Here is a 26,632-nt window from a genome sequence, read left to right as displayed (position 1 = left end):
CAGAATCCTCATCATCAGATTCGACAGGTGATTCAAATCCAAGAGAAGGCCCTTCAAAAAGACAGAGCTCTCTTTTAAAGAAAGGCGATCAAAGAAACCCAGTAAGGTTCAAACAACAGCAACCATAGGAAATGAGGACAAGGAGAAATGTTTACAAAACTTGAGTAAAACATCAATAATAAATTTGTCAACCAAACAATTGTCCAAAGCAGAGAAGTTGGTTTGGGAATTGGGAATGAAATTTGTTCCAAGCCAGTATACACACTACGCCAATTTGAAAATTGAAGCATTGGAATACTTTCGCAAGATCCGTCTCAAGGTGTTCTTCCATGGAAAAGAAAATACAGGCAACACTGAACCCTCAGGATTAACCCAAAAAAACAATTTCAATCCTCCACCATACAGCATTCCAAAACAAGTAACAGCCTTCGAACAGGCAGTTTTGTCCTCTATTAGTCAATTGGAAAACAGAAAACTGTACATTAAAAGGAATATTAATAGGGAACAACAAAAAGCCATAGAAGACCTACAAAAAGATGACAAAATAATTATCAAGCCAGCAGATAAGGGTGGGGCTCTTGTCATTTGGTCGAAAGAGATGTAGCGCTGCTGAAGCAGAGTCAAATTTTGAACCAAGAATGGTACCGACAGCTTAAGGAAGACCCCCACACGTCAAAGGGGAGATCTCTACCAAACTAAAAGTTGGATTAGAGCAAGGAATTTTAGGTCCAAAGGAATTTGATTTCCTAAACAAAACTCACCCAAGAATTCCAGGTATTTATTTTCACCCAAAATTTCACAAGAGCCTCACACAACCACCCGGAAGACCAATCGTCTCCGGTTGCAACTCGGTATTGGAACCTATCGCAAAATACATTGACGTCTTCCTGAAGCCCTTTATGGATCAAGTACCATTCTATCTAAGGGATACGACGGACTTCATAAACAAAATAGAAGGCCATACATTTGACCCTGCTTTGAAGTGGCTAGTATCATTTGATGTCATCTCACTGTATACCCAGATTCCTCAAGAGGAAGCGCTCCAAACAATGGAACACTATTTGCAAACAAGACAAAGGCCCCACAGAGTACCAACAGATTTTATACTTGAACTAGCAGGATTAGCCCTAAAGAAAAACTATTTTAAGTTTGATGACACATTCTTCACGCAGATCAAAGGGACCGTGCAGAGACGTTTTAAGGCATGGGCAAAGTGGGCTCTGGCCCAGGGCCCCAGCCTGTCAGGGGGCCCCCTGAGAGAGCCAGCTCTGTTCATGCCCGGATGACCTAAATAATTCTTCAACAGATTGTTTCAAATACTGTTTTCCTTTAATTTACTTTTAATGTGGGTGGTGTGTGAGAGTCTATTACAAACATTTTGCAGAGAAATGTGTTTTTGTTTCATACAACATACATAAAAAGTTTATTTTAGATCAAAAGAGGACCTTACATATTCGTATGTCACAGAGATTATTTGTAGTAATATTAGTGAAATACTGCTGTGTTACAATATCGAAAACACACCACTATCCTAAATATTAGAATGTAAACAGGTTTAGAATTTGGACCAGTGTGTGTGTGCATTGTCAGTGACCTGGCCAAAGAGGGCATAAAAGAGCTAAACTGGATCATAAATTCAAAGCTATTTGAAAAGGGGCCCCCACAATATGTTTGGCCCAGGGCCCCCACAATCCTTAAGACGTCCCTGGGACCGTGATAGGGTGCCCCATTGCCCCAGAAATGGCCGTGTTCTTCATGGCTCGCTTTGAGGATAAATTTATTATCAATCACAACCCTTTTGGAAAACATATACAGCAATGGTACCGGTATATAGATGACGTATGGTGCCTTTGGAATGGCACAGAAGATGAACTCCAACAGTTCCATGGATGGCTAAACACAAGACACTGTGACATTAAATTCATTCATTTCATGATCAACGCAGGGGTATTCTGTGACCAACTAAAAGCAGGGCCGGCTCTAGGGCGGTGCGACCGGTGCCACCGCACCGGGTGCTGACTTTGCATTGGAGGGCTTGTTTGCTAGTTTAAAGTGTGCTTAAAAGCACCTGCTGCCGAGTTCTTGGCCTGCAGCAATTTTCAGGCAACAATTTAAATGTCAGGAAAACTCCGGTGATTAATGTTCTTCCTGGCGAGATCGGAGTTTTGTCTAGTAGAAGTTTATTTTCGTGGAAGTTTTGATTCATGGTAAGGTAGCGCATAGTGTTAATATGCCTGCTGCAAAGAACATATACCATGCAGCTTACAAAGTGAATGTAGTGTAAACAGGTCAGTAGGTTGCTACTTTTGTCAGAAACTTCCTTTTGTTAGTTGCAGTTTACAGTGACCTATTATCTGACATCAAAGAACTGCGGGCAGACTTCAAGGTATAGATTAGACCATATGGATTTTTTCCCCAGACTTTCATTATTCTAATGTTGCAAAAAGGGTATATTTGGGAGCAAATCAGTTCTTGTTATTAAAGAGAGGCCCAATACATTGTGGTACATTTTAAATTCAGAGTTTTTGTTCTTCTCCAGACCAAGTACTCTTCAACTATACTGCCTACCTGTACGGATGACATGTGAATCCACCCCTTGTTTTCCTCTGTCTTATGTAACATTTCCTATACACTGATTTACACACCTATGATTGATAGTCTCTGTGTAATGTGTGTGTTTTTTGTAAAGTCCTCTTACACCCTTCACTTGTATGAGTGACGCTATAAAAATAATTTAATGAATCAGAGAGAGAATGGTTATGGAGACTGTTAAAGGGTGGTTGGGAGGGAATCTGTGGCGGAGGTGGTCATTGGGGGGCGCCAAAAACATTATCGCACTGGGCGCCACCAGTGCTAAAGCCGGCCCTGACTAAAAGAGAGAGGCTACCCCAGCAAAATGCTTAAACATGTGACAAAAAGGGCATGGTATATGCCTCGAGAAGAGCTGCTCATCAAAAAAGAAAAGAAACCTACAAACAAACTTGTCTGCGTCTCCACGTTTGGCCCACACACTAACAAATTTCGACAGATGATTTTGAAAAACTGGCATCTCCTCATGCAATCAGAATGCCCATTTGAACGGCCATTGTTCACAATGAAAAAAAGCAAAAGCATCGGTCAAAAAATCATAAGGGCAGATCTTGCATCGTCCACCAAGAAAAAAGACTAAAGAGCGCAATGGAACATGAGACCCATCAAGGGCCACCATAAATGAGGCAATTGCTTCGTTTACGAAAGCATAATTGAAAGTTATGAATTCATATATGTCAATAAAATGGACTCACAAAGAGTTTTCAAATTGTAAAACCAAAAACACAGTCTACGCAATCCAGTGACCATGCCCTAAACTATATATAGGGAACATGAACCAGCCAAAAAACAAAACCACTGCTCCGGGATTAAGAAACAGTTTCTGACAGCCGCTCTGGTGTCTCAGTATTGGGAAAAGAAATATTCAGAAAAAGACTTTGTATGGACAGTGTTTTCTGTACTGAAACATCCGCCACGGGGTAGCAACGTGGAAACCATATTACTGAAAAAAGAGGCATATTTAATTTTAAAATTCAATTTAACCCAGAAAGGTTTAAACGAAATGTCTGAATTGAATAAAACCATAAATTAGCAATTCACCACTCAAAAATAGAAAGAATTGCATTAGGACTTCACAATCGGAAGATATGCAACACTTTTTACTACATCGCCCAGAAATCATCACACAAAGCATTTCTTGCTCAAAGGTGGAAAAAATGTGCTGCAAACCCGAAAAGCTGACACGAAGGAATCAGCCGGTTGAGATATTGAACCTCAGAGGACGCCCATAAAGCTCATCGTGTAAATCCAAAGTGCTTGGAGGCTGTAAATTTAAAAAGCCCCCACACCTCTGACAAACAGGCTACACAAATGATGTTCCTTTCTTCCCTTTTAGATTTAATCTACAAGCGTCGTCGCTGGCCCACGACAGAACAAAACAGAATTCCAACACAATGTTTCAATTCCGAGTAAATTTGCGAGAGCTTTCTCTCATACTCAATTTAAACAACTTGTTTCATGTGGAATGGAGATACAATGTTGCCTTTTACTATTGCAGAAGACTTTAAATTGAATTTAAGTATAAAAAGAACCGGCAACTTTGGTCTAACAAGCTCACAGTGTAACCGAGAGGCCCGCTACGTCACAGACTTTATCGGACATAAAGCAAATCTTGAAGTAAGCCACAAACAAATTCCTTCAATTTTTGAAACGTTCTTATAATACAGTATAATACAGTATAAATATAGGAACAAACCACACTGTCTGTTCGTTATTTCAGATTGTTTAAAAAGTGACATAAACCGGAACCCAAAAAAGAAACTTACCTTTCAGTCAGGAAGATTGTTCACTAATATAACTCAGGTACCAGAATTCTCTGCTACACAGAGCAAATAGTGATAAAAAGAAGGGACACAAAATACTGAATATTTTCATTTTTCCTTTATTAATTTCAGATTACACCGTGTTACCGCCCTGAAGATAATCCCTTGAGTAGAACAGGGATTTGAAACACGTTGGCACTTTCTTCTTTCTTCCACCTTGATGGAGACTAATTAAATTAATCGCAGAATCTGTAGAGGGAATATGAACACTGATTTATCCCCACAGCTATAGAATATTCTCCTCAAGGAGAGCAACTCTCCAAAAGAGGAAACCTATTTTGTTCAATGAGAGTGCTCCTTAATTGAATAGATGTATAAACTATAAACTGATGTAATTTTACAATTGTCAGTATGATTTACACAGGCACTGAATTTATGTCTAATTGTTTTGATTTACACAGGCACTGAATTCAAGCACAACTGTTTAATCTGACAAATGCAAATGTACTGTTGATGAATGTTTTATGTTTTGACCTGTTGGAAAATCAGCACAGAGCAATATTGATTTGTAAGTGTATCACCACATGTTTTCAGACTTATAAAATTGTAGAAATGTTTCTTTAAAAAGTATAAATGATGGCGAAATAATGTAGCCAGGACCAAGGATTATAAATTGGCCCTTAGTTTGTTTAAAATAATTAGCAGCAAAAGAAAAATGGTTGCCAGTTTCTACTATTTGTAAAGCTTCTCCTCCGCTTCGGCAGAAGAAGGAAGCACATAGGCTCCCTCCCCTAAGACAATCACAACACTGCAATGCAGCATTGTGGTTGGTCTGAGCGCTGTGGTTCTGCACTCAGACAGGAAATGGGAAGCTGGGCATGTTCCTCGTCAGGCTGTGTAATGCAGCCTGATGGGGAATATACAAATTGCGCATGACTGTTTGGCCAGCCCAAGAGGGCCGGCCAAACAGTCATGCCCACTTAAGGAGTGCAAACCATTCCTCCCCCTGTGACCACGGCCACGCCCGCCCATCCTAACCTAGCACCGTAGTAAAAAATAAAATGATAATAACAGGGTATTTATAATTGTATTTTTCCTTTCTCCTGTTCTCAGTGCAGTGGGGTGATGCTCCTCTGCCTCAGCGGAGGAGCCACCTCTGTGAGTGACTCATATGGCAGGAAGGCATTTCTGAAAATGCTCAAAGAGTACCAGCACTTTACCAATTGGCTTTGAAAATAGCTGCATTATGTGCTGAACGTTTTCAGTGCAGGTTACAAGCACTGTTTTCACTCTTTAACTCACATATCAAATGCTACAACATTTTAGGGGCAAAATAATATTTACAACTGTATATAGAGCAAGAACTGTCCTGCGATGGCTATGTTTATTTTTTTCATTTTACTCCTGTCTTGGTTTCCAGAAATACCCAGTAAGATATGGCATTGCAAGCTGCCCATCTGGCAATGGCCCAGCTGTGCCAATTTTGTTTGACAAAGGCAATGCCCAGAAGGTTACAGATTATTACTCACCAAATGGGCGAGGTATGATACATCTTTATTCCTTTTTATGTTCTGTGGTATGGTCTGTAATACAATAGAATGTGGGTAGCTATTGTGGCAAAGACAACTCGGTTGGCAAATTTGCGAAGCTACTATCTCAGAAGCCTAATGTCCTCTTTCTCAAGTTTCACTTCCTGAACCAGGCCTGTCCTTAGAAATCCGAAGAGAGGGACAAAATTAACAAGGATTTGCAATGCAATAGAGCTCGCAGTTTTCAGAGTTATTGGCGTTGTTAATGACACTGTCTTTTACCTATGCATTTTGGTTTGGAGTGTAGTGGATGTATGAATAGAGACACAGCTGCAGCACTTCCTAGAGGACTTATAATGAGAAATTACCACTGGGACCAGAGAAGCAGCACTGTCTAGAGTAGTTAGAATGAGGATTTACCAATGAGAACAGAGAAGCAAGTAGCAGCACTGTCTAGAGGATTTAGAATGAGAAATTACTGACAGGACCAAAGTTGCTGCTGCAGCACTGCCTATAGGACTTAGAATGAGGAATTACTGATGAGACTGGAGAAGCAGCTATAAGTGTAGGCATAAGCTATACGTTTTTGGCCATACAGCACTTTAAAAAATAAATAAATAATTAGGCACTTTTAAATTTGAGATAAAAGCAAAATGCCTCAAGCTTGCGACCCACAGTGCCCTTTACAAGTAAATGATCCTATCAAAACAAGCTGCTTATTCAGAGAATTCGAGGTAGTCATAATCATAGTGTTTCACTGCTCCATCTTTGGGACAGTAAATTTTGCAGTGTACATATCATAAGCAGTTCCTCCAACAAAGAAGGAGTGCTGATCCAACATTGGTGACGAAAGTTGAAAGTACCAAGCTGATTGGTGGCAACTTTTTGAAGTGTTCACCTTAAGGGTGGATCTATGCTGCAAAGATAATTACCAGAATTTTTTTAACCAATGGCCATTTATAAAAACACATTAAAAAAAGAAAAACGTCTTCAGAAAGAACTGGAGCAAGTTAACCTTCTGTGAAAGCTATGGAAAATATGTGCTGCATAACTACCACAGAAAGCTGTCAGTAGGACCGGATCTGAAAACCCTTGGTTCACTTCCCGGTGTTTTACCTAGATGTACCACTAGATGGCATCAAATAAATGTTTTATTCAGTAGTGAGAAACATGCCCGTGACAACTGATATTACTACATTAAAGTGATGATTTTCATTCTTTTCTACATTAAGGGGCCGATTTCGATCTCGCTGGGAAAGCCCCACGGCCGACTCGCGCCTATAGAGCTTTCAGAGAGACTCGGGCTGCTGGGCTCCGAGCGACCGAGTATGATGTAATTCAGCGCTGATGGATTCAGGTTGCTCGGAGCCCCATTGAAGTGAATGGGAGCCAGTCTCAGAAAAGGGTGGCCACTGTTGCAGGGTGGACTCGGTGCACCCCGCATTGTGCATGCATGTGAAGGGGGAGACCCCTGGGACCACCCCACTGGCCAAGTCGTAGGGCCCCGGGTGAACGGGGGTCCACTGCAGATATCCGAAGTCCGCTTCCCGGAACTCGGTCAGAAATCGTACGCATTGCGCTGTACGCTTCGGTCATTTTGGAATCACTCGGAGGGCAACGCTTATAGGTACCAGTCAGTCGGAGTGCGGGGCTTAAAACGCATCATACTTGCTCACTCGTACAGCGGTGCGAGTCGGTCGGAAATCGAGTCTACAAATTGGACTCGTGCTTGATGGATGCAATTCGTAGCCTTTTCGAGCGAGATCGGAATCAGGCTCTAAGTGTTTGGATGTCTCTTTGGTGGGAGCTCACTTTCTTGCTGCCAATTCGCATTTGTTGTCACTGCCTGAATTACAATTGTGCGCAATAGCAGAACACTAGTGAAATTTAATTGGAGAAAGTTGTTTCATAATTAAGCGTTTTTTTTAAACCAGAATTGAGAAGATCGATTAATAAATGTTAATTACTCTGTACCAGTCCATGGTTTTGAAGACACAGAATAGGAGCACAATGTTAGCAAATTTCTATCAATAGCTTAGCTTTGCAACGACCGCATGACCACAGCCCATGGATGTAATGTATGCACTGCACTGCACTCGTGCACAACTAGCTTAGGTGGTTCTGTTCTATTCATAGAAGATTTTTGTTTGCGTCAAGCGTCAGTTTTCATGAATGCGTCTTTGGATGAACAAAGTGAAATACCGACACCTGGTCAAAAGGCTGTTGTTTCTTTTTATCTCTTTCACGTGTGACTGCAGTTCTTAAAAAGTTTCTTTCTGTATTTAAAGGGACATTTATTTAAGTATCCAATAGTGCCTGGTGCCCGATGAAGCTATGGTGTTTTAAATGTCTACAATTATTAAAAAGGTCAGAGTGAAACAAGATTGACGCTGCTGGTTCATGAATTGTTTAAATGGTAGGTTTTTAGGGGCATATTATCAAGACAGGCGATAAAATTATCGCCGCTTTAGCAGCAGAAAACTGCTGCTAAAACTGCGATAATGGGCTTGATAATATGCTCTATGGAATTCCAATTGAAACTCAGGTTAGATGTCCTTGACATTTTAGCGGCAGTTTTCTGCCGCTAAAGCGGCGATAATTTTATCGCCTGTCTTGATAATATGCCCCCTAGTAGTTTACCGTGTACCAGCGCTGTTTACTTAAGCGCTCTGATGCCCGGTATGTGTTAGTTTAGCATTTTATAAAAATACGATGATGGCGAGAGCTACATTAAAAAAATGGTAGAAACCAGAAGCGCGGCAGTGCTGCTAAAATAAAAACTGTGCGGGCTCAACAAACATATAAATATATGCATGAAATCTGAAGTGTGGCCCACGGAGGCTGTACTGCTAAATTTATACAGATGGCCAGAGATAGCCAACCAAAAGAAACAATCAGTGATGTTTTGTGAGAGGGAGCCAAGCACCCAAAGGCGGGCACTTTAGACCAACCAGACTAAAGCAATTTTTGAAAGCCCCTAAACTGAAAACAGCTTGTCTCGCAGGGCAGCGCATGCGCTGCCCAGGCTTGACCTAAAAAAGATAGGCCAGATTCACAAACCTGTACATTTAACTTACGCAAGCAAAGAAATAACCTGTTTTATATGTGTAAACCCCCTTTGCAAGGCTGATTAACATTCTTAAAAGTGTCTACACTCACAGCAGTTTCTGTGGAGTGACCCAGTGTTTTGATGCACTAATTATTGTATGGATAAAATCATTCACCGGTGTGTTGGGGATTTTATCTGATGTGACAATTAACGCATATTCAGATTTTTTTGCAAAATAATATGTGGATAATATGTGGAATTGGGTGCGTACAGCTCCAAAATCTGCCTGTTGCAGTAAAAACTTGGCCTTTGGACTCCTGAAGGTTTTATCAGCCGAAACGTAACGTACGCAATACAATCTTTATCACCCCTTATAAATGCGATCCATGTGCAAAAAGTGTTTGTGAATGGATCACAATGAAATGGGCACTTGTAATGAGCGCCTATATCTTTCATGCAGGTAGGGACTGAGTATTTCAGGGTGGGAATGCTTTGACGTTTGTAAACAGCATGAAACTTTAAACCAATATCACAAACCACTTTCCAATCCTTTTCCACACTCTAAATACTGGGAGAACAAAGCCTGCGAAGGTGTAAATCCTTTATTCAGAAAGTCAAGTAAAAAAAAAAAACAACCTTCAAAAATAGAGGTGGGAGCTAGAAGTAAGGCGTCTCTGCAGTCACAAATAACTGAACATTGGAGATTTTTTTTTTTTAAACATGAACATTTTTGTTTGTGTACACAAGTGTATTTTCTCAAATGAAAAACAAGAATTTACAAGAGTTATCCAGAAGCACACAAGAAAAAGAACGATTGTCTCAGATTTTCAGGCATGGAAAGCTCTTTGAATGTGTGCAAATCGTGAATCTACACCTATGCGATGTAGTCAATCTGTTGGTGCAGATGTGTAACTTTGGAATAGTGCCACAAATTCGTGGCAGGGGTGAGTATAACCCCAACCCCACTGAATATGACTTTGATCGATTTTATTGAACGTTCTGCAAACTTTGGGAAGCTCAACCAAGATAATGAGAAATGTCATCCAAATTATAATGTAGTCTATCCTACAAAAAATTGTTCCTCTGTATAAGCCCAATTAGCGCATGGTCCAAGTCCATTCGAAAGTTTAGTGCCTGCTATAGTACATGTTGCAGGCGGTGGTCTTTTCTGTGTTTGAATGGGCGCAGACATTGTAAAGGCAATACCTACTGCTAAATGCAGCCTTTTTTATGTGTAAGAGGCTATTGGTGTAGTAAATCGGTTGGCATCTACTACATGGCAAACTTTAGTCTTTTCAACATTAATAGAAATCTAGTCAAAGTGGAAGGACTGTTATCTGCTAACCCGGATGTACAAGTGGGCATTCCTTCAATATGTAGAAACCAATTGCCACAGTCACAAGACTGCCTTCTGTTATATCTGATAAAGTAGGCAGCAGTCTTCAATGAGCACTGTGCTATCACATACAAATAGCATTTGTGCCAGCTGTGACATGCTTGTTTTTGTGTTTACAGACGTCATGTGAGACAGCTACAGATTGCCTTTTTCAGGGACTAAATAAGATTAGTGATCATTGTATCACTTTTCAGCTTGGGAAAATGGGTCACTCAAAGTGTCTCTGAAGCCATGCAAACATCACACAGGCGCACACCACAAACATTAGTGTAACACGTATGCTTGCAGAACATTTGGCACTTATGCATGTGCTGTGGTGAGTGTTCCTGGAAAAGTGCCATACGATTGTTATTCAAAAATTTGATGATGTTGCTATAGGGCGGGTTAGACAATTAGAGAACAGCCAGGCAGTAGAATGTGTTTAAAGAGCGTACATAAAAGAGTAAAAGTTGTCTACAAACACTTTCATAGTAGTACATTATTGGTTGTCGAAAATAGTTATGAATCCCTTCCGGTACAAACAGTGGCCGATGTGAAGTTGTTAGAAAGTGATTTTGGAGGTTGAAACGGGCCGCCATATTGGAAATGTGTGACGCAGATTCATTCATATCGAAACGTTTGAACTGCATCAAGCTAAGGTGAGGACATAAAAGCAAGCCACACTTTGACATGGGGAGACTGGCAGGTGGAAAATATTTGGGTGCGGGTTCTTGGTGGCTGCAGTGCCCCAAAACCAGAGACAGCTACCAAACAGGTTTGGGTGTGACAGGGACCCCAAGGCCAAAATCTTTTCGCAGTTTTATAAAGTGCAAACTTGGCTCAAGGACAGTGGAGCGTTTTACATGACTGTTAATTACATTACACAAGGTCAAAGTTCTTTTGTTTATAATTTTTTGGCACGGGGAGATTAAGTGATTTTGTCGGGAATCACAGGATGTTGAGCCGACCCCTGGGACTTGAATCTGGTTGTCCAGTTCCAAAGTCAGAAACTCAGGCCATAAAGCCACATCCTCTACCCACCAATGGAAGCAGACTGTACATTTCAAGGCACCCAGAGCCAGATGTGCAAGAGTTTTAGCATTGGCAGACCCTCCAATTCAGAAAATCAGAGGGTTTGCGAAAGCTTAAAACCTTTTACTTATGTATTAAAAGCATTTAGCGATTCGGAAAATATTTTTCATATAGCTAAATGTGTTTAGAAATGGACACCTATTCGGTAGCTGGAAGAGGCGTGTTCTAAGTGCCCCTTCCAAACACCGATTGTTTGTCATATGAATCAATGCCTTGCGACCGAAAACTGGTCGTTAAACATTGATATTTTACTGACCCACCAAGTTGGGGAGGTAACGCACAAATGGGAAGGGGACTCATTGGGACCCTTCACCTTTGCGAATGTACAAAAAACATTTGTTGAAGAGGAGGCAGTGGTGTGTTTGTTTGTGGACCATTGCCTCCTCTTATTCAAACAAACCAAAAAAATTATTTTAAAACACAGTCTGGTTTACTATAAGGAAAATCCCTGCATTTAAAAAAAAAAGTTGGATTTATTAAACACAATCACAGACTTGGTAGTCTACTGACCCCAACAGGCCACCATATGTCGAATGGCTATGAATAGTAAGTTTGTTCCAAATTGTGTCCTACTGCATAATTAATATTAATGAGGTGAGTCGCTTTGCGACCCACTATGATTCAATATTTTGTGAACCAACCTATTAGTACACAGGTCATGTCACGAAATACCGTACTAGTTGCAAAACTATTGGTTGCAAATTGCGACCATTATTTTCTGACCAGTGCATTGTACATGTGGGGCTAGATGTACAACCCATTTTTGCATGCGACCCGTTTGCGTGTGCAGAAACCTCATGGGCCATGTCCAAGCCTATTTAGCGAGTCGCAATTTATTTGCGACTTGCTAAATAGGTTTTGCAACTCGTTATTAGGAAGAGGCGTTCCCTTCCTAATAGCAACTGCAAAGCCATGTACCAATGTTTTGCGACTGCAATTGCGGTCGCAAAACACTCGCAAATTACCACCCTCTTCAAGAAGGTGGTAATGGCGTCACAAAGGGGTCTTCAGGAGACCCCTTCCCCTTTGTGACTGGCTCAGAAAATATTTTTAAGGACGAGCAGTGGTCCCAGGGACCACTACCTGCCATTAAAAAAAGAAATGAAAACGTTTCATTTTTTTTTTTTTAATGCATCCCATTTTCCTTTAAGGAAAACAGGCTGCATTAAAAAAAAAAACTGCTTTATTTAAAAGCAGTCCCAAACATGGTGGTCTGTTGAGCCCAGCAGGCCACCATACATGGGAGGGCCTGACATTCTCAATGGGGTCGCAAATTGCGAGTGGCTCATTAATATTCATGATACTCGCATTTTGCGACCCCATTGGGAATCGCTAATAGTGTCACTGACCAGTAGCAGCTCGCATAGGGCGTGCTGCAGGGTGGTGCGGCGGGGGAGGGGCAGGGTGGGGTGGTAGCAAACACGAACATAGGACGGAACGGAGGAAAGTATCTATTACGTTCCTCCGTTCCGTCGTATGTTCGTGTTTGCTATTCCCCCACCCTGCTCCTCCCCCGCCCACCTCACCGCCCCTCAGCACGCCCTATGCGAGCCGCTACTGTCTCTGATACTGTTGTACATCCAAATTTGTGACTCACAAATTGCGACTTGCGAGTCGCAAATTGGGTGGCCGGACATCTGGCCAGTACCCCTTAGCTATGAAAACTTTGTAACTGGGCATTTCGAAGCACCCAGCTGACGAAACGTGTGGGCATATTTACAAGCCCATATCGCCAGAGGAATGGCACTTTTTTTGACGTTCCTGAGGCGATAGGGGCTTTGCCTTATTTTCAAGGTGGCGTGAAGCCACTTAACAGGGCTTAACGTCGCCTTGTGAATAAGGCGACCTTCAATCAATTAATCGCATTTATAAAGCGCGCTACTCACCCATAAAGGGTCTCAAGGCGCTGGGGGGGGGGGGGGGGGGGGGGGGTCAGTGCTCCAAGAGCCAGGTCTTGAGCTGCCTTCTGAAGGAGAGGTGGTCAGGTATGGCGCGAAGGTGGTTGGGCAGAGAGTTCCAGGTTTTCGCTGCTAGGAAGGAGAAGGATCTTCCTCCGGCGGTGGCTTTGCGGATGCGGGGTACGGCTGCCAGGGCCTGTCCGGTAGAGCGTAGAGTGCGCGGAGGAGTGTAGAAGGAGACGCGGTTGTTGATGAGTTTGGGTCCGAGGTTGTGAAGGGCTTTGTGTGCGTGGGTGAGGAGTCGGAAGGTGATCCTCTTGTTGACTGGGAGCCAATGAAGTCTCTTCAGGTGTCCGGAAATGTGGTGGTGGCGGGGTATGTCCAGGATGAGTCGTGCGACAGCGTTCTGGATCCGTTGTAGTTTCCTCTGCAGCTTGGTGGTGATGCCAGCGTACAGAGTGTTCCCGTAGTCCAGGCGGCTGGTGACGAGGGCGTGGGTGACGGTCTTCCTGGTGTCGGTGGGGATCCAGCGGAAGATCTTGCGGAGCATGCGGAGGGTGTTGAAGCATGCCGAGGTCACCGAGTTGACCTGTCTGGTCATGGAGAGGGATGAGTCCAGGATGAAGCCGAGGTTGCGTGCGTGGTCGGTGGGTTGGGTAGTGCTGCCTAGGGCGGGGGGCCACCAGGAGTCGTCCCATGCGGTGGGAGTAGGGCCGAGGATGAGGACCTCCGTCTTATCTGTGTTCAGTTTCAGCCGGCTGTCTGTCATCCAGTTCGCTACTTCCTTCATTCCGTCATGTAGTCTGGTCCTAGCTGAGGTGGGGTTGTTTGTGAGGGATAGGATGAGCTGGGTGTCGTCGGCGTAGGATATGAGGTCGAGTCCGTGTTTGCGTGCGATGTTCGCCAGGGGGGTCATGTAGACGTTGAAGAGGGTGGGGCTGAGGGAGGATCCTTGGGGTACGCCGCAGATGATCTCCGTGGCTGTGGATCTGAAGGGGGGCAGGCGGACTCTCTGAGTCCTTCCGGAGAGGAAGGAGACGATCCATTCCAGGGCCTTGCCTCTGATGCCGGCGTTGCTGAGGCGGCGTATCAGGGTGCGGTGGCAGACCGTGTCGAAGGCTGCAGAGAGGTCCAGGAGTATGAGGGCCACGGTTTCTCCCTTGTCGGTCAGGGCTCGGATGTCGTCCGTGGCTGCGATGAGGGCGGTTTCGGTGCTGTGGTTGGCCCTGAAACCGAACTGTGTGGGGTCGAGGGAGTCGTTGGTTTCCAGGGCGGTGGTGAGTTGGGCGTTGACGATTTTCTCAATCACTTTGGCGGGGAACGGTAGGAGAGAGATGGGCCGGAAGTTTTTGAGTTCGGTGGGGTCTGCTGTAGGTTTCTTTAGGAGGGCGTTGAGCTCTGCGTGTTTCCAGCTCTCCGGGAAGGTGGCGGCGGTGAGGGAGGCGTTGATGACGTCTCGGAGGTGCGGTGCGATGATGCTGTCGGCTTTGTTGTAGATGTGGTGCGGGCAGGGGTCTGATGGGGATCCGGAGTGGATCGAGTTCATGACGCGGGTGGTCTCCTTGGTGGTGGTAGGGCTCCAGGTGAGGATGGTGGTGATGTCGGTGGCGGGTTCCGGGTGGGGGTTCGCGTTGGCGGTCGGGAAGCTGTTGTATATGTCGATGATCTTGTGGTGGAAGAAGGTTGCGAGGGAGTTGCAGAGGTCCTGTGAGGGAGGGATGGGGTTGTTTTCTGCGTCCGGGTTGGAGAGCTCTTTGACGATGCCAAATAGTTCCTTGCTGTTGTGGGCGTTGTTGTCAAGTCTGTTCCGGTAGGCTGTTTTTCGTGCGGCACGGAGGTGTTGGTGGTGTTGGCGGGTGGCGTCCTTGAGAGCTGACATGTTCTCTTCGGACTGGTTGAGGCGCCACGTCTTCTCGCGGGCGCGGCATTCTTTCTTGGAGTCCTTGAGGTCGGGGGTGAACCAGGAGTTTTTCTTGTGGTTGTTGGTGTTAGCTTGAGTCTTCAGGGGGGCCAGGAGGTTGGCGCAGTCGGAGATCCAGCTTGTGAGGTTGTTGGCGGCTTCGTTTGGGTCGGTGGTGCTGGTGGGTTGGTTCTGGGAGAGGGTTGATGTGAGCTGTTCAGTGGTGATACGATTCCATTGTCTTCTTGGTGGTTGCTGGGTGTGGTGAAGCATGGTTGTCTTCTTGAAGCCGAAGTGGACACAGCTGTGGTCCGACCAGGTGAGTTCGGTGGTGTGGCTGACGGTGATGTGTTTGCTGGAGGAGAAGATGGGGTCGAGCGTGTGTCCGGCGTGGTGGGTGGGTGTGTTGACTAGCTGTTTCAGTCCCAGGTTGGCGAGGTTGTCCAGTAAGGCGGTGGTGTTTTTGTCGGTGAGGTTCTCCAGGTGAAAGTTGAGGTCTCCTAGGAGGATGTAGTCGGTGGACGAGAGTGCGTGAGGGTTGACAAAGTCTGCGATGTCTTCGCTGAACTTGGTGCGAGGTCCTGGAGGTCTGTACATGAGGGTGCCTCTGAGGGTGGTCTTGGGGTCGCTGTGGATCGTGAAGTGGAGATGTTCGGCGTCGGGGAGTGAGATGTCGGTGTGGGTCGAGATGCGGATGGAGCTTTTGTGTGCGATGGCGATGCCTCCTCCGATGCGGTTGGTGCGGTCTTTCCGGATGATTTTGAAGCCGTCGGGGATGGCTATGGCGATGTCGGGTGCCGAGGAGGGGTTCATCCAGGTCTCGGTGAGGAAGGCGATGTCCGGGTTTGTTGAGTTGATGAGGTTCCACAGTTCGATGGCGTGCCTGTGGACGGATCGGGTGTTGACCAGGATGCAGTGGAGATTGCTTCCGGGGGAGTTTTTCTCGGCGGGAGCGGCGTGGGCCCGAAGGCAGGTGAAGCGGCAGTTGTTGCAGGTGAAGGATCCGTAGGTCCGTTTCGGGGTGGCGTGGTAGCAGCCCGGCGTGCGGCCGGGGTTGAGGTTGGTGAGCGTGGCGGAGTCGTAAGTCAGGCGGGGGGCGCGGGGACCAGGCGGTCGGGCGCTGGGCGCGGTCCAGGCACGGACGGGCGCAGACGGGCTTGCCTTAGGCGCGCCTTTGGCGCGCCTTTGGCGCGCCCTCGCAGTGGCCACCATTTAAGGGGTAGCCGCGGAGGCGGGGTTAGCTGGGAGGCGGGAGGTGGGCGGGTAGGTGAAAAAGCGGGAAAAGCAACGGCGGGAAGGCCTCGAGAATGGCGAGGAGGCCTAGAAGACGAAAAAGTACCGAAAAAGGTACGAAAAACGGGAAAAAACGCGGCAGACGAGGAGAAAAGCGGCGGAAGGACGGGGGGACGGCGGGGACACTCAGCGAAGGCAGGCACTCGGGGTACACGGAGAGAGGGGAGCGCGATCACAACAAGCAGACAGCAAAGGTCACACACTCGGGGTACACGGAGAGAGGGGAGCGCAATCACAACAAGCAGACAGCAAAGGTCACACACTCGGGGTACACGGAGAGAGTGGAGCGCAATCACAACAAGCAGAGAGCAAAGGGCACACACAGGCAAAAAACCAAGCAGGCAGACAGCAAAAGGGAGAAGGCACACAGGTCTGGTGGCGCTGTGAGGACAGGGGGGCGACCTACCCTGGGGTCAAGGGTCGCTACCACTGCCTCGCAGCGGCCGCCATTTAAGGGGTAGCCGGGGAGGCAGGGTTAGCTGGGAGGCGGGAGGTAGGCGGGTAGGTGAAAAAGCGGGAACAGCAACGGCGGGAAGGCCTCGAGAATGGCGAGGAGGCCTAGAAGACGAAAAAGTACCGAAAAAGGTACGAAAAACGGGAAAAAACGTGGCAGACGAGGAGAAAAGCGGCGGAAGGACGGGGGGGACGGCGGGGACACTCAGCGAAGGCAGGCACTCGGGGTACACGGAGAGAGGGGAGCGCGATCACAACAAGCAGACAGCAAAGGTCACACACTCGGGGTACACGGAGAGAGGGGAGCGCGATCACAACAAGCAGACAGCAAAGGTCACACACTCAGGGTACACGTAGAGAGGGGAGCGCGATCACAACAAGCAGACAGCAAAGGGCACACACAGGCAAAAAACCAAGCAGGCAGACAGCAAAAGGGAGAAGGCACACAGGTCTGGTGGTGCTGTGAGGACAGGGGGGCGACCTACCCTGGGGTCAAGGGTCGCTACCACTGCCTCGCAGCGGCCGCCATTTAAGGGGTAGCCGGGGAGGTGGGGTTAGCTGGGAGGCGGGAGGTGGGCGGGTAGGTGAAAAAGCGGGAAAGCAACGGCGGGAAGGCCTCGAGAATGGCGAGGAGGCCTAGAAGACGAAAAAGTACCAAAAAAGGTACGAAAAACGGGGAAAAACGCGGCAGACGAGGAGAAAAGCGGCGGAAGGACAGGGGGGACGGCGGGGACACTCGGCGAAGGCAGGCACTCGGGGTACACGGAGAGAGGGGAGCGCGATCACAACAAGCAGACAGCAAAGGTCACACACTCGGGGTACACGGAGAGAGGGGAGCGCGATCACAACAAGCAGACAGCAAAGGTCACACACTCGGGGTACACGGAGAGAGGGGAGCGCGATCAGAACAAGCAGACAGCAAAGGGCACACACAGGCAAAAAACCAAGCAGGCAGACAGCAAAAGGGAGAAGGCACACAGGTCTGGTGGCACTGTGAGGACAGGGGGGCGACCTACCCTGGGGTCAAGGGTCGCTACCACTGCCTCGCAGCGGCCGCCATTTAAGGGGTAGCCGGGGAGGCGGGGTTAGCTGGGAGGCGGGAGGTGGGCGGGTAGGTGAAAAAAGCGGGAAAAGCAACGGCGGGAAGGCCTCGAGAATGGCGAGGAGGCCTAGAAGACGAAAAAGTACCGAAAAAGGTACGAAAAACGGGAAAAAAGCTACACGTAGCGTGAAAGGGGTGGGCAATGGGTGTTGAGGCTGGTGTTCCCCCACAAAACCCATTGATTTTGATGCTGCCCCCTATTTACAAGTGTGGCGTAAATAGGGGGGAGCTCCAAAATTAAGAACAGGGAAAACCTGGTCTTAACATGGCGAAACAAGGAAAAATGCTTTATTTCTCCACGTTTTCGTGTTTCTATGTGTGTTGCAGTGCAGCACACATAAAAAGAGCAATATGCCATTAATGATTGTTTATGTGCAGGAAGTACGCAACTTCTATGTGTGCTGCACAATGCATTCTGGATTGTTTATGTGCAGGAAGCGAAACCTTCCTGCACATAAACAATCATTTCCTCGACGCAGGGCCCCTTGCACTATGGTGCCTGCATTGGCGCTAGGCAGATGATTTTAGCACCAGTGCAGGGAGAAACGCAGGGGTGATCTGTATTATTGTAAATACGACACAACCCTGCATTTCTAGAGTGACCGAGCGTGGTGTTAGCAATTTTTGAGCTAACCCGCGCTCTGCAACTTGCTTGTAAATATGCCCCTTTGTCTCTGCACGCTTATATGCTTCCTAAAGTATACAGAGACACAGGTGATGAGTTCAATGAGACTTAACAACACTGCTTGAAACCTAGAGTAAAGGCAGTCTAGTAGAACAAACATCACTCTAAACTGCAAGGGCAATAATGCTAAGCTTAAAACGCAAATGCTGTTGCTTTATGGTAGTTGTAATATATGCTGATGTAATAGAAGTGCTGCAGACTAAAGTGAAAACATCAGAAATCTTTCTGAGACAGCTCTGGGATCCGTGGTCCGCAAGTAGCAGTAACCCCTTGTTTTTTATCTGCCAATTAGAGCTGGCAGATGCCACTTGGATTGGTAAATTAAAAAAGAACGTTTTTCAGTGCAAAAGTGCATTTTTTTTTACAGAAAAGGAACTGGTGGTCTGGGGTAACGAAGGAGGAAATAGGGGGAGCGCATGGGGTGAGGACAGAGAAAATGCAGCATAAGGGGGAGCGCAACATGGAGGCGGGGAGACACTCCCATGGGGAGAAGAACACAAGGCGGAGGGACGAGGGAGAGCAGAACACAGATCACAGGGGCAAGAGAGCAGGAGCAAGTGTGAGCATGAGAAGTAGACAAAGGACAGCAACACAATGAGCGGGGGCAGCATGTGAGGCGAGAACAACAATGAGCATGTGGGTATGGGCATTTGAAGGGCGCACACAGGAAAGGTGGGAGTTAGAAAACCTTTTATTTATTTTTTTATTTATATAATTTGTATTGAAGTCCATAAATATTGCAATACATTAAATACATTAAGATCGAGACATCCAATTAAAAAAGAATTACCTTCGGGCATAACATTAGCTTTCCAAAAATGTATAAATATTACATAGATTACATAGAACACTTAAATATCAGGGAGAAATACATTCAAAACAATAAACCCTCCCAAGCTTAATCGAAATATGTGACCCAGATTTTTTCAAACTTCCTAAGACCCCCCAACCGAAGTGCGTAAGTGCGTTCACTTCTTCTAACCGCTTGCATCTTATGGGCCCACTCCAGGACAAAGGGAATCGAATCAGTACACCACCTTTGTAATAACAATGATCTAGCTACTGTCATTGCAATGTATACAAATGTTACCAATTGGTCGCAAAGGAAGAGATCTGGGTCAAAACCGAAAATAATTAACAAATCGTTCACTACTAATTGAATACAGCATTCAGTTTACATATAGCAAAAAATGTCCTCCCAGAACTTCTGAATCTTAGGGCATTGCAGCATAATATGCGACCAATTAGCTGAGGGGTGAATGTTACAGCGAAAGCAGTTCGCTGAGTGATTGGCATACAGTTTTGCAAGAGAAAGAGGGGTTTGGTAAAGTTGCCATTTACTAAAAAACAACATCCTTCGCCAATTCGCCCCTATTAATGTACTAAAATTTAGTTTATTAACGACCGACCATAAATTGACAGAAATTTCGAAATCTTCATGGTCCTTCCATTTTTTAATTGCCTTCTGTCCAAGATCCAAGCTCCTGATTGAGGCTAAATGCTTTCTCCATATTCCTGGGTTTCTGCCAGATGTATCCTCTAAGAGTTCAGTAACCAGCCAATTTGAGAAACCTCTAGCTCAACAAGGAATTTAAGGAGGATGTTATATGACCCTAAAAGAATAAAATCATTAACGGTCACTTGCGACATTTCGGTCAACGTCAGCCATCCTCCATTCCTCAGAAAGTCTGAGACCTTGCCGAAACCTACCGAGGCCCATTTTGCAGTAAGTTCTGAGGATTGCGTAATACCTGCTAATGGTAGAATGCTGGATAGTAGGGTGGCTGAATTGATTACCGGGATGGAATATCTTTTATAAAGCGCCTGCCGTTTTAAAAAAAACCAATGGAGACACTTATAGCGAACCAATTTAGGGGATTTAAAAATTAAGAGAGGGGAGTGGATCTGACTTTCCTTACACATAAGATCCACAAAACTATTGATAAAGAGATTTGACTGTAATTCAGGTTTGAATCTAGATAAATATTGTGCAAAATAAGCATAGTAATAATCCCTGAGGTTCGGAAGAGCTAAGCCTCCTCGTTCCACTTCTTCATATAAAGTGCTAAGTGCAATACGTGATGACTTTTTTGCCCAAAGGAAGGCTGTAAACATTGACTCTACTTGGGTAAAAAAAGAACCTGATAAAATACATGGGATAGTTGAAAACAAAAAATGAAACAAAGGAAGAACAGACATTTTAATCAAGGCCACCCGACCCAGGATGGATAAAGGGAGAGAGTGCCAGGGTAAAAACAAGACCTGAATTTTTCGAAGGAGCGGTGTGAAATTTAGATGGTATAGATCACTAACTTTTTCGGAGAAATATACCCCCAGATATCTTTTAGGTTTGGTGTTGACACAAGGAAGGATATCAGGGTGCAGATCCCAGCTTGCTCCGCCACATTGTAAGATTTCAGTTTTCCTTTTATTAATGCGGTACCCACCTAATGCCTCAAAATCTTCAAAAAGCTGGAAAACTTTAGCCTGAACCTCTATCTCTGGCTTAATAATAAGCATAATGTAGTCGGCGTATAATTTTAGCTTCACCATAGATGGAAATGAGGACGGATATCAGTACAGTTCCTTATTGCTATAGCCAATGGTTCGATAAAAAAAGCAAATAAAACCGGCGATAAAGGGCACCCCTGCATTGTACCCCGTTTTACTGTAACCTGCCCAATCATCGACGAATTGATAATAACATTAGCTTCAGCATTATTATATAGATTATGAATCAAAGTCATAATCTTGGGGGGAATACCAAAGTGACCTAAAATCCTAAACAATGTCTCCCACACAACAAGGTCAAAGGCCTTCTCGGCGTCTAATAGAAGAACTAACGCGGGTATCCTCTGTATATCAACATAGTCCAGAGCCTCAGTTAGGTAATGTGTGTTGGTAGCCAGCTGCCGACCAGCAATAAAACCATAATGATCTGGATGGATCAATTGCGCCGTATATCGATTAAACCGAAGTGATAACAATTTGGTGACAATTTTATAATCTGAATTTAATAATGTTATCGGTCGATATGAGTTCGGATCCTCGCTGTTCTTATCTTTTAAAAAAAAACTAACTATATTACCCTGTCTAAAAGTCTCTGGTATTTCCCCCCCCCCCCCTCCAATAGAGAATTTACTAATCGAAGAAAAATTCTGCAATTGAGCTAAAAAAGATTTTTTTAAATTCAGGTGGATACCCATCCGGGCCACAGGCCTTGCCGCTTGGTAGATTCTTAATAACCCCCTCCAACTCTTCCATAGTAAAGGGACTTGCCATGGATAATTTTTCTATACCTGAAAGAGTCGGTAATCCATTATTCTGCAAAAAACTTTCTAATAAAGTCATGTCAACAGTCTGTTGTTGGCCATAAATGGACACATAGTGCTGTAGCATTATTTCCCCAATTTTGACTGGGTCATCTGTGCGCAAGGGGGTTAGGGGACATTTCAGCGCATTGATTTGATTTATAGCAGCTTGCTCCCTGGCTTGCCAGGCTACAAACCTGCCGGTAAAATTGCTTTCCTCATAAGTTTTTGGGCGAAGTTGATGAAAGGAAGCTTCACTCTGAGTGTGGTAGTTAGCACTGAGTTCCCGCTTAGCCTGATCGAGCTGGCGCTGGTTAAACACAGAGGGGTTATTAAGAAATGCAGAATAGGACATTTGGACTTTGTGTTCCAAGATTCTCTTGTCTTCCCTAACTTTTTTTTACAATTTCTGCATCTTTACCAATAGTTAACCCCCGGATAAAGGCCATAAGTGTATCCCATACCACGCTCACAGGTGCAGACTCGCTATTTTGTAGTAAAATTCCTTAATCTCAGTCCCAATAAAATCCACCCAGGCCTCTTCATTAAAATATTGTCTGTTCAACAACCAACGTTTAGGGGATCTAACACAATTTCCTAACTGCACCTCAAGCACAAGCATAGCATGATCAGAGAAACCATTATGTAGAAATCTCTGCTGGTTAAAACACAGCCTCCGGGAAACCAGAAAAAATCAATCCGTGAAGAGGTGCGGAATCTACCTGACCAGCAAGTATACGCTATTTTGGATGGAAAGGCTGCGCGCCAGGGATCCTGTAGATCTAAGGTTCTTACATAGTGTTGTAAGGTTCTAAAGGATTTAGGTTTCAACTGCCGTTTGGCCTGCACTGAGGAGTCTATTTTAGGATTAATTAGGACATTGAAATCGCCCCCCAGGATCAGCTCACCAGGAACCTGGATTAGGGACTGACACAAATCCTCGTAGATCTTAGAGTTGTCCTCAACTGGGGCATATATGCTAACAAAAGTAATTGGCCTCTGGCTTTGTCTAAGAATGCAGGTAACCCAACACCAGCGGCCCTGCTGATCTTTCTCAAAATTAAGAACCTCCACCTGAAATTTTTTATTTAAAAATATTGCTGTCCCCCTATGGGAAGCAGAAGATGAAGAGAATCCCCTATAAGCTGCCCAAGACCTAAACACAGAAAAATCTGGCAGTCTTACAGCTGGTATATGGGTCTCTTGAAGAAATATCACCGCCGGGTTTTCTGTTTTAATCCATGATTCAATTGCCCGCATTTTCTTTTGATTGTTGAGACCATTAACATTAAAAGAAACCACTCTTAGCAATTCTTTACTAGCCATAGTTAAAACCTAACCAGAACCTAAACCCGATAAACATCCTACCCAGAGTCAAACTAGAATATGGATGTATAAAACATAAATGTATTTGCAATAAAAGGACTTCATTTTTTTTTTATACTCCCATCCCACCCCACATACCCCCTTCCCCATAAATGTGGAAAAACCCCCACCAGCCACGCTGACCACATTTCACCCCCCCCCTACTCCAACCAGGGTGTCATGTAATTACACCCGAGTGATCTTACCCCTGGTCCCCCAGCAATTCTCAATTTTATCAAATATATTGAAACATGCAAGCGAATATATGATCCAAGTGATAAAACCCCAGTTAAGATGGATCATGATTAGAAAGACACCTTGACCTCCTGGGAACAGGGGCGAGAAAACACACCTACCTGACCCCACAATTTATAACAATTTATAATGATGACAGTAACTAATATTTTACCTCAAGCAGATCCTTCTAAGCCCTGGAACCCTGTAAAAACTCTTTCCCTATCTAACCTGGGTGTCAGCAAAGCTGGAAATAACTATCAAAAAAGTACACCTACAAGCAAACATGCACAATAAGGATACAGTCCCTGCTATAATCAGTTTAGCAGCTGAACACAAAACATAACCTTAACTGGGCCTTAACTGGGCCTTCAATGAAAGAAGCGAAGGGTAAGCGTAGCTTAACCCACCAAAATCCCCCAGTATCCTAGCCCATACGGTTATAATAATAAACAGAATCTCCCCCTATATCCCAGAGCCCTGCGAAATCTCTTTCCGTAGTTCCTGGGCTTCATCCAAATCTGAGAACATAAAAAATGTGCCCTTAACCAGGACCTTCAATTTAGACTGCTGGGCAATGGATGCTTGTGCCCCATTCGCTTTAAATAAATGGAGGATCTTCACGAATTCTTTCCTCCTACGCGCCGCCACAGCAATCATATCTGAAAAAATGCGACATTTTACAGTCTCATTCACTGGAAATTGTCTCTGCTGGACTGCTTTAGACAGCATCCTCTCTTTTATGCGATAGTCTGCAAAATTTAATAGAATTGTCCGTGGTACCGTGGAATTCGGGAACGGGCGGGCAGGGACACGGTGAGCCCTAGTGATGGTGAGATCACCATCAAACTCTGGGATTACCTTTTTTTTGATAAATGAGGGAGTTAGAAAACCAATGAACTCTCATGGAGTGCTTAACCAAAAAAGGTTCCCCAAAATGAGCAGTGGAAGGAGACGTGTGCACTTCCTCAGCATCCAAAATGTTTTGCATCTACACAATGATATCAATAGGCAACACAAGTCTCCTTTCTGTTTCAACTGAAGAGGTAGAAAGGAGAAATGTGAAGTACTGCGCATGCAGTAATGAAGAGCAGACACATACAATTAAATTACAAAAGTGTGCCATGAGCTGTATTAAAAAGAAAGCCTAGAGAGCTCTCCACAACACTTGACCAGAATACCTGACCGACCGCCTGATCGTCCACTGGCCCACCAGACACCTGACACCTGCAGTTTGCCGCCATGGCCCTTGCCACCGTTCCACGCATCCATCGTACCAAGATAGGAAATCCCTCTTTCTCCCACCTCACAGCCAAAGCTTGGACTAACCTCCCCATCCACCTCCGAGTATCAACATCCCTCGCCGAGTTAAGGAGCAGACTCAAGACATGGCTGTTGGAATAGACTCACGTCACGCTAGTGCCTGGATAGCCCTCGGGGTGATTAGTACACTAGACACAACTCTGATTGATTAATCAAAAGTGTGCTGGTGCATAACATTCAGCTTTGGGTAGGTACCTTTGCCCAGGTTATTGCAAACACTGCACCCAGTCTTGGATTTTTATGTGATAGCCTCATGCATTCCGATTGCTGTTGTTATGTGTTGTTTCCCCTGAACAAAACATAGAGAATAAATGATTTGTGGGCGAAAGTTCAGGATTGCAGACAGAGTCCATCATGAATTGATGTAAGGTAGTAAATAATTGGTGTACACCCCTGTTTGCACTTGTGCAGCCACATTTCAGCGATTCCTACACCTTGTTATCAGTTTGCACAATGGTAACTTGTGATTTTGTTCCTGTCAGAAAATGTGATAACAATTTTATTGTAAATTGTTTTCATATTTCTTAATGGAACAACTTAATAAAATATGCACTAATGGATACAAATGTAATCTGTAATGTAGGGCATGTGCCCAAACTGGCAATTAGGCGTGTGAAGCACAAATTAAACAGCACATCTCACCCTTTTCTAAAATGGGTGTTGCCAGTATGCACACCCATTTATTTGCCTGTTAATCATGATGTACAGTTTGGACAGAAATTCTAATTTATGATTTTTTGTAATTAAGAAACAATAAAGATCCGGAAAACAGTTGATTTTTATTTATATTAACATTTTAAAAACTGTAGTCATAATATTTAATTTCCGAGAAATACATTCTTACAGAAATATTGCACATTTCCCAATTCTTTCATGCAAACAACTTCTAAAACAGGTAGAAATTCGTAAGCATGAACACTTGGGAGCTCTAAATATTTCAGTTCCGTATACAATAAATAACAAACACATAAAACATTTTATCAGTCTGAATTTTGCTTGTAAATGCAGTTGCATATGTTACTCCTTTTCGGATGCATCAACGTTGTCTAACTATAGATTAATCCCTTATGTCTTTTTTTTCCATCAGGTCAATTCACTGCCGGGTATGTCCAGTTCAGAGTGATAAACCACGAGGGAGCTGCCCTTGCCATGTGTTCCGGGGTGAAGGTCACCGGTTGTCACAATGAACATGTGAGTTGTGACAATCATCAGCCAGATGTTCATTCGAAAGGAACAGAGGGAGGGAGCAAGGTTTCTTTTTAGGTTTGCCTCAATGTCACATCTGGTATTCTTACTCAATATATTGGAGGTTAAAAATCAAGGAACTGGGGTGTGTAATTGTGAAATAGGGAAATAGTGCAGCAAGAGAAGAGCCCAAGAAGTGTCATGCAGGACGAAATGGGTTTAGTTGCTGAAACGTGCTAATATGGAATCTGTTTTTTTCCATAAAAAAAAAACCCTTCCTTCAAAGAATACATTCTGGTGCCAGGCATTTGTACTAATGCCACATGTGTCATACTGAAATAAGGTATCTATATCAAAGTGCTTTATTAGCTTTTATCTTATTTTATATTCTTAATTCGGCAGATACTGCCATAAAAGTACACATAAATAAAATTCATATGAAAACATTAAAACAATAAAATCGATAAAATCCTACAAACCTTATTA

The 26,632-nt window shown here is 44.6% G+C and overlaps 1 protein-coding gene across 1 annotated transcript in view; it reads left to right on the top strand.

Moving 5' to 3' along the window:
- Positions 1-26,632, top strand: part of LOC146772869 (intelectin-1-like) — a 124,046-nt gene that overhangs the window by 86,219 nt on the left and 11,195 nt on the right. The window contains exons 6-7 of the mRNA XM_085637917.1: positions 5,773-5,893; positions 26,049-26,152. Of these exons, the coding sequence (XP_085494043.1) occupies positions 5,773-5,893; positions 26,049-26,152 (225 nt within the window). The remainder of the gene's footprint in view (positions 1-5,772; positions 5,894-26,048; positions 26,153-26,632) is intronic.

The sequence above is a fragment of the Triturus cristatus genome, chromosome 12 (assembly GCF_964204655.1).
Source record: "Triturus cristatus chromosome 12, aTriCri1.1, whole genome shotgun sequence".
NCBI lineage: Eukaryota > Metazoa > Chordata > Amphibia > Caudata > Salamandridae > Triturus > Triturus cristatus.
The sequence above is the reverse complement of the archived record's forward strand: the minus strand, read 5'-3'. Positions and strand labels throughout refer to the sequence as shown.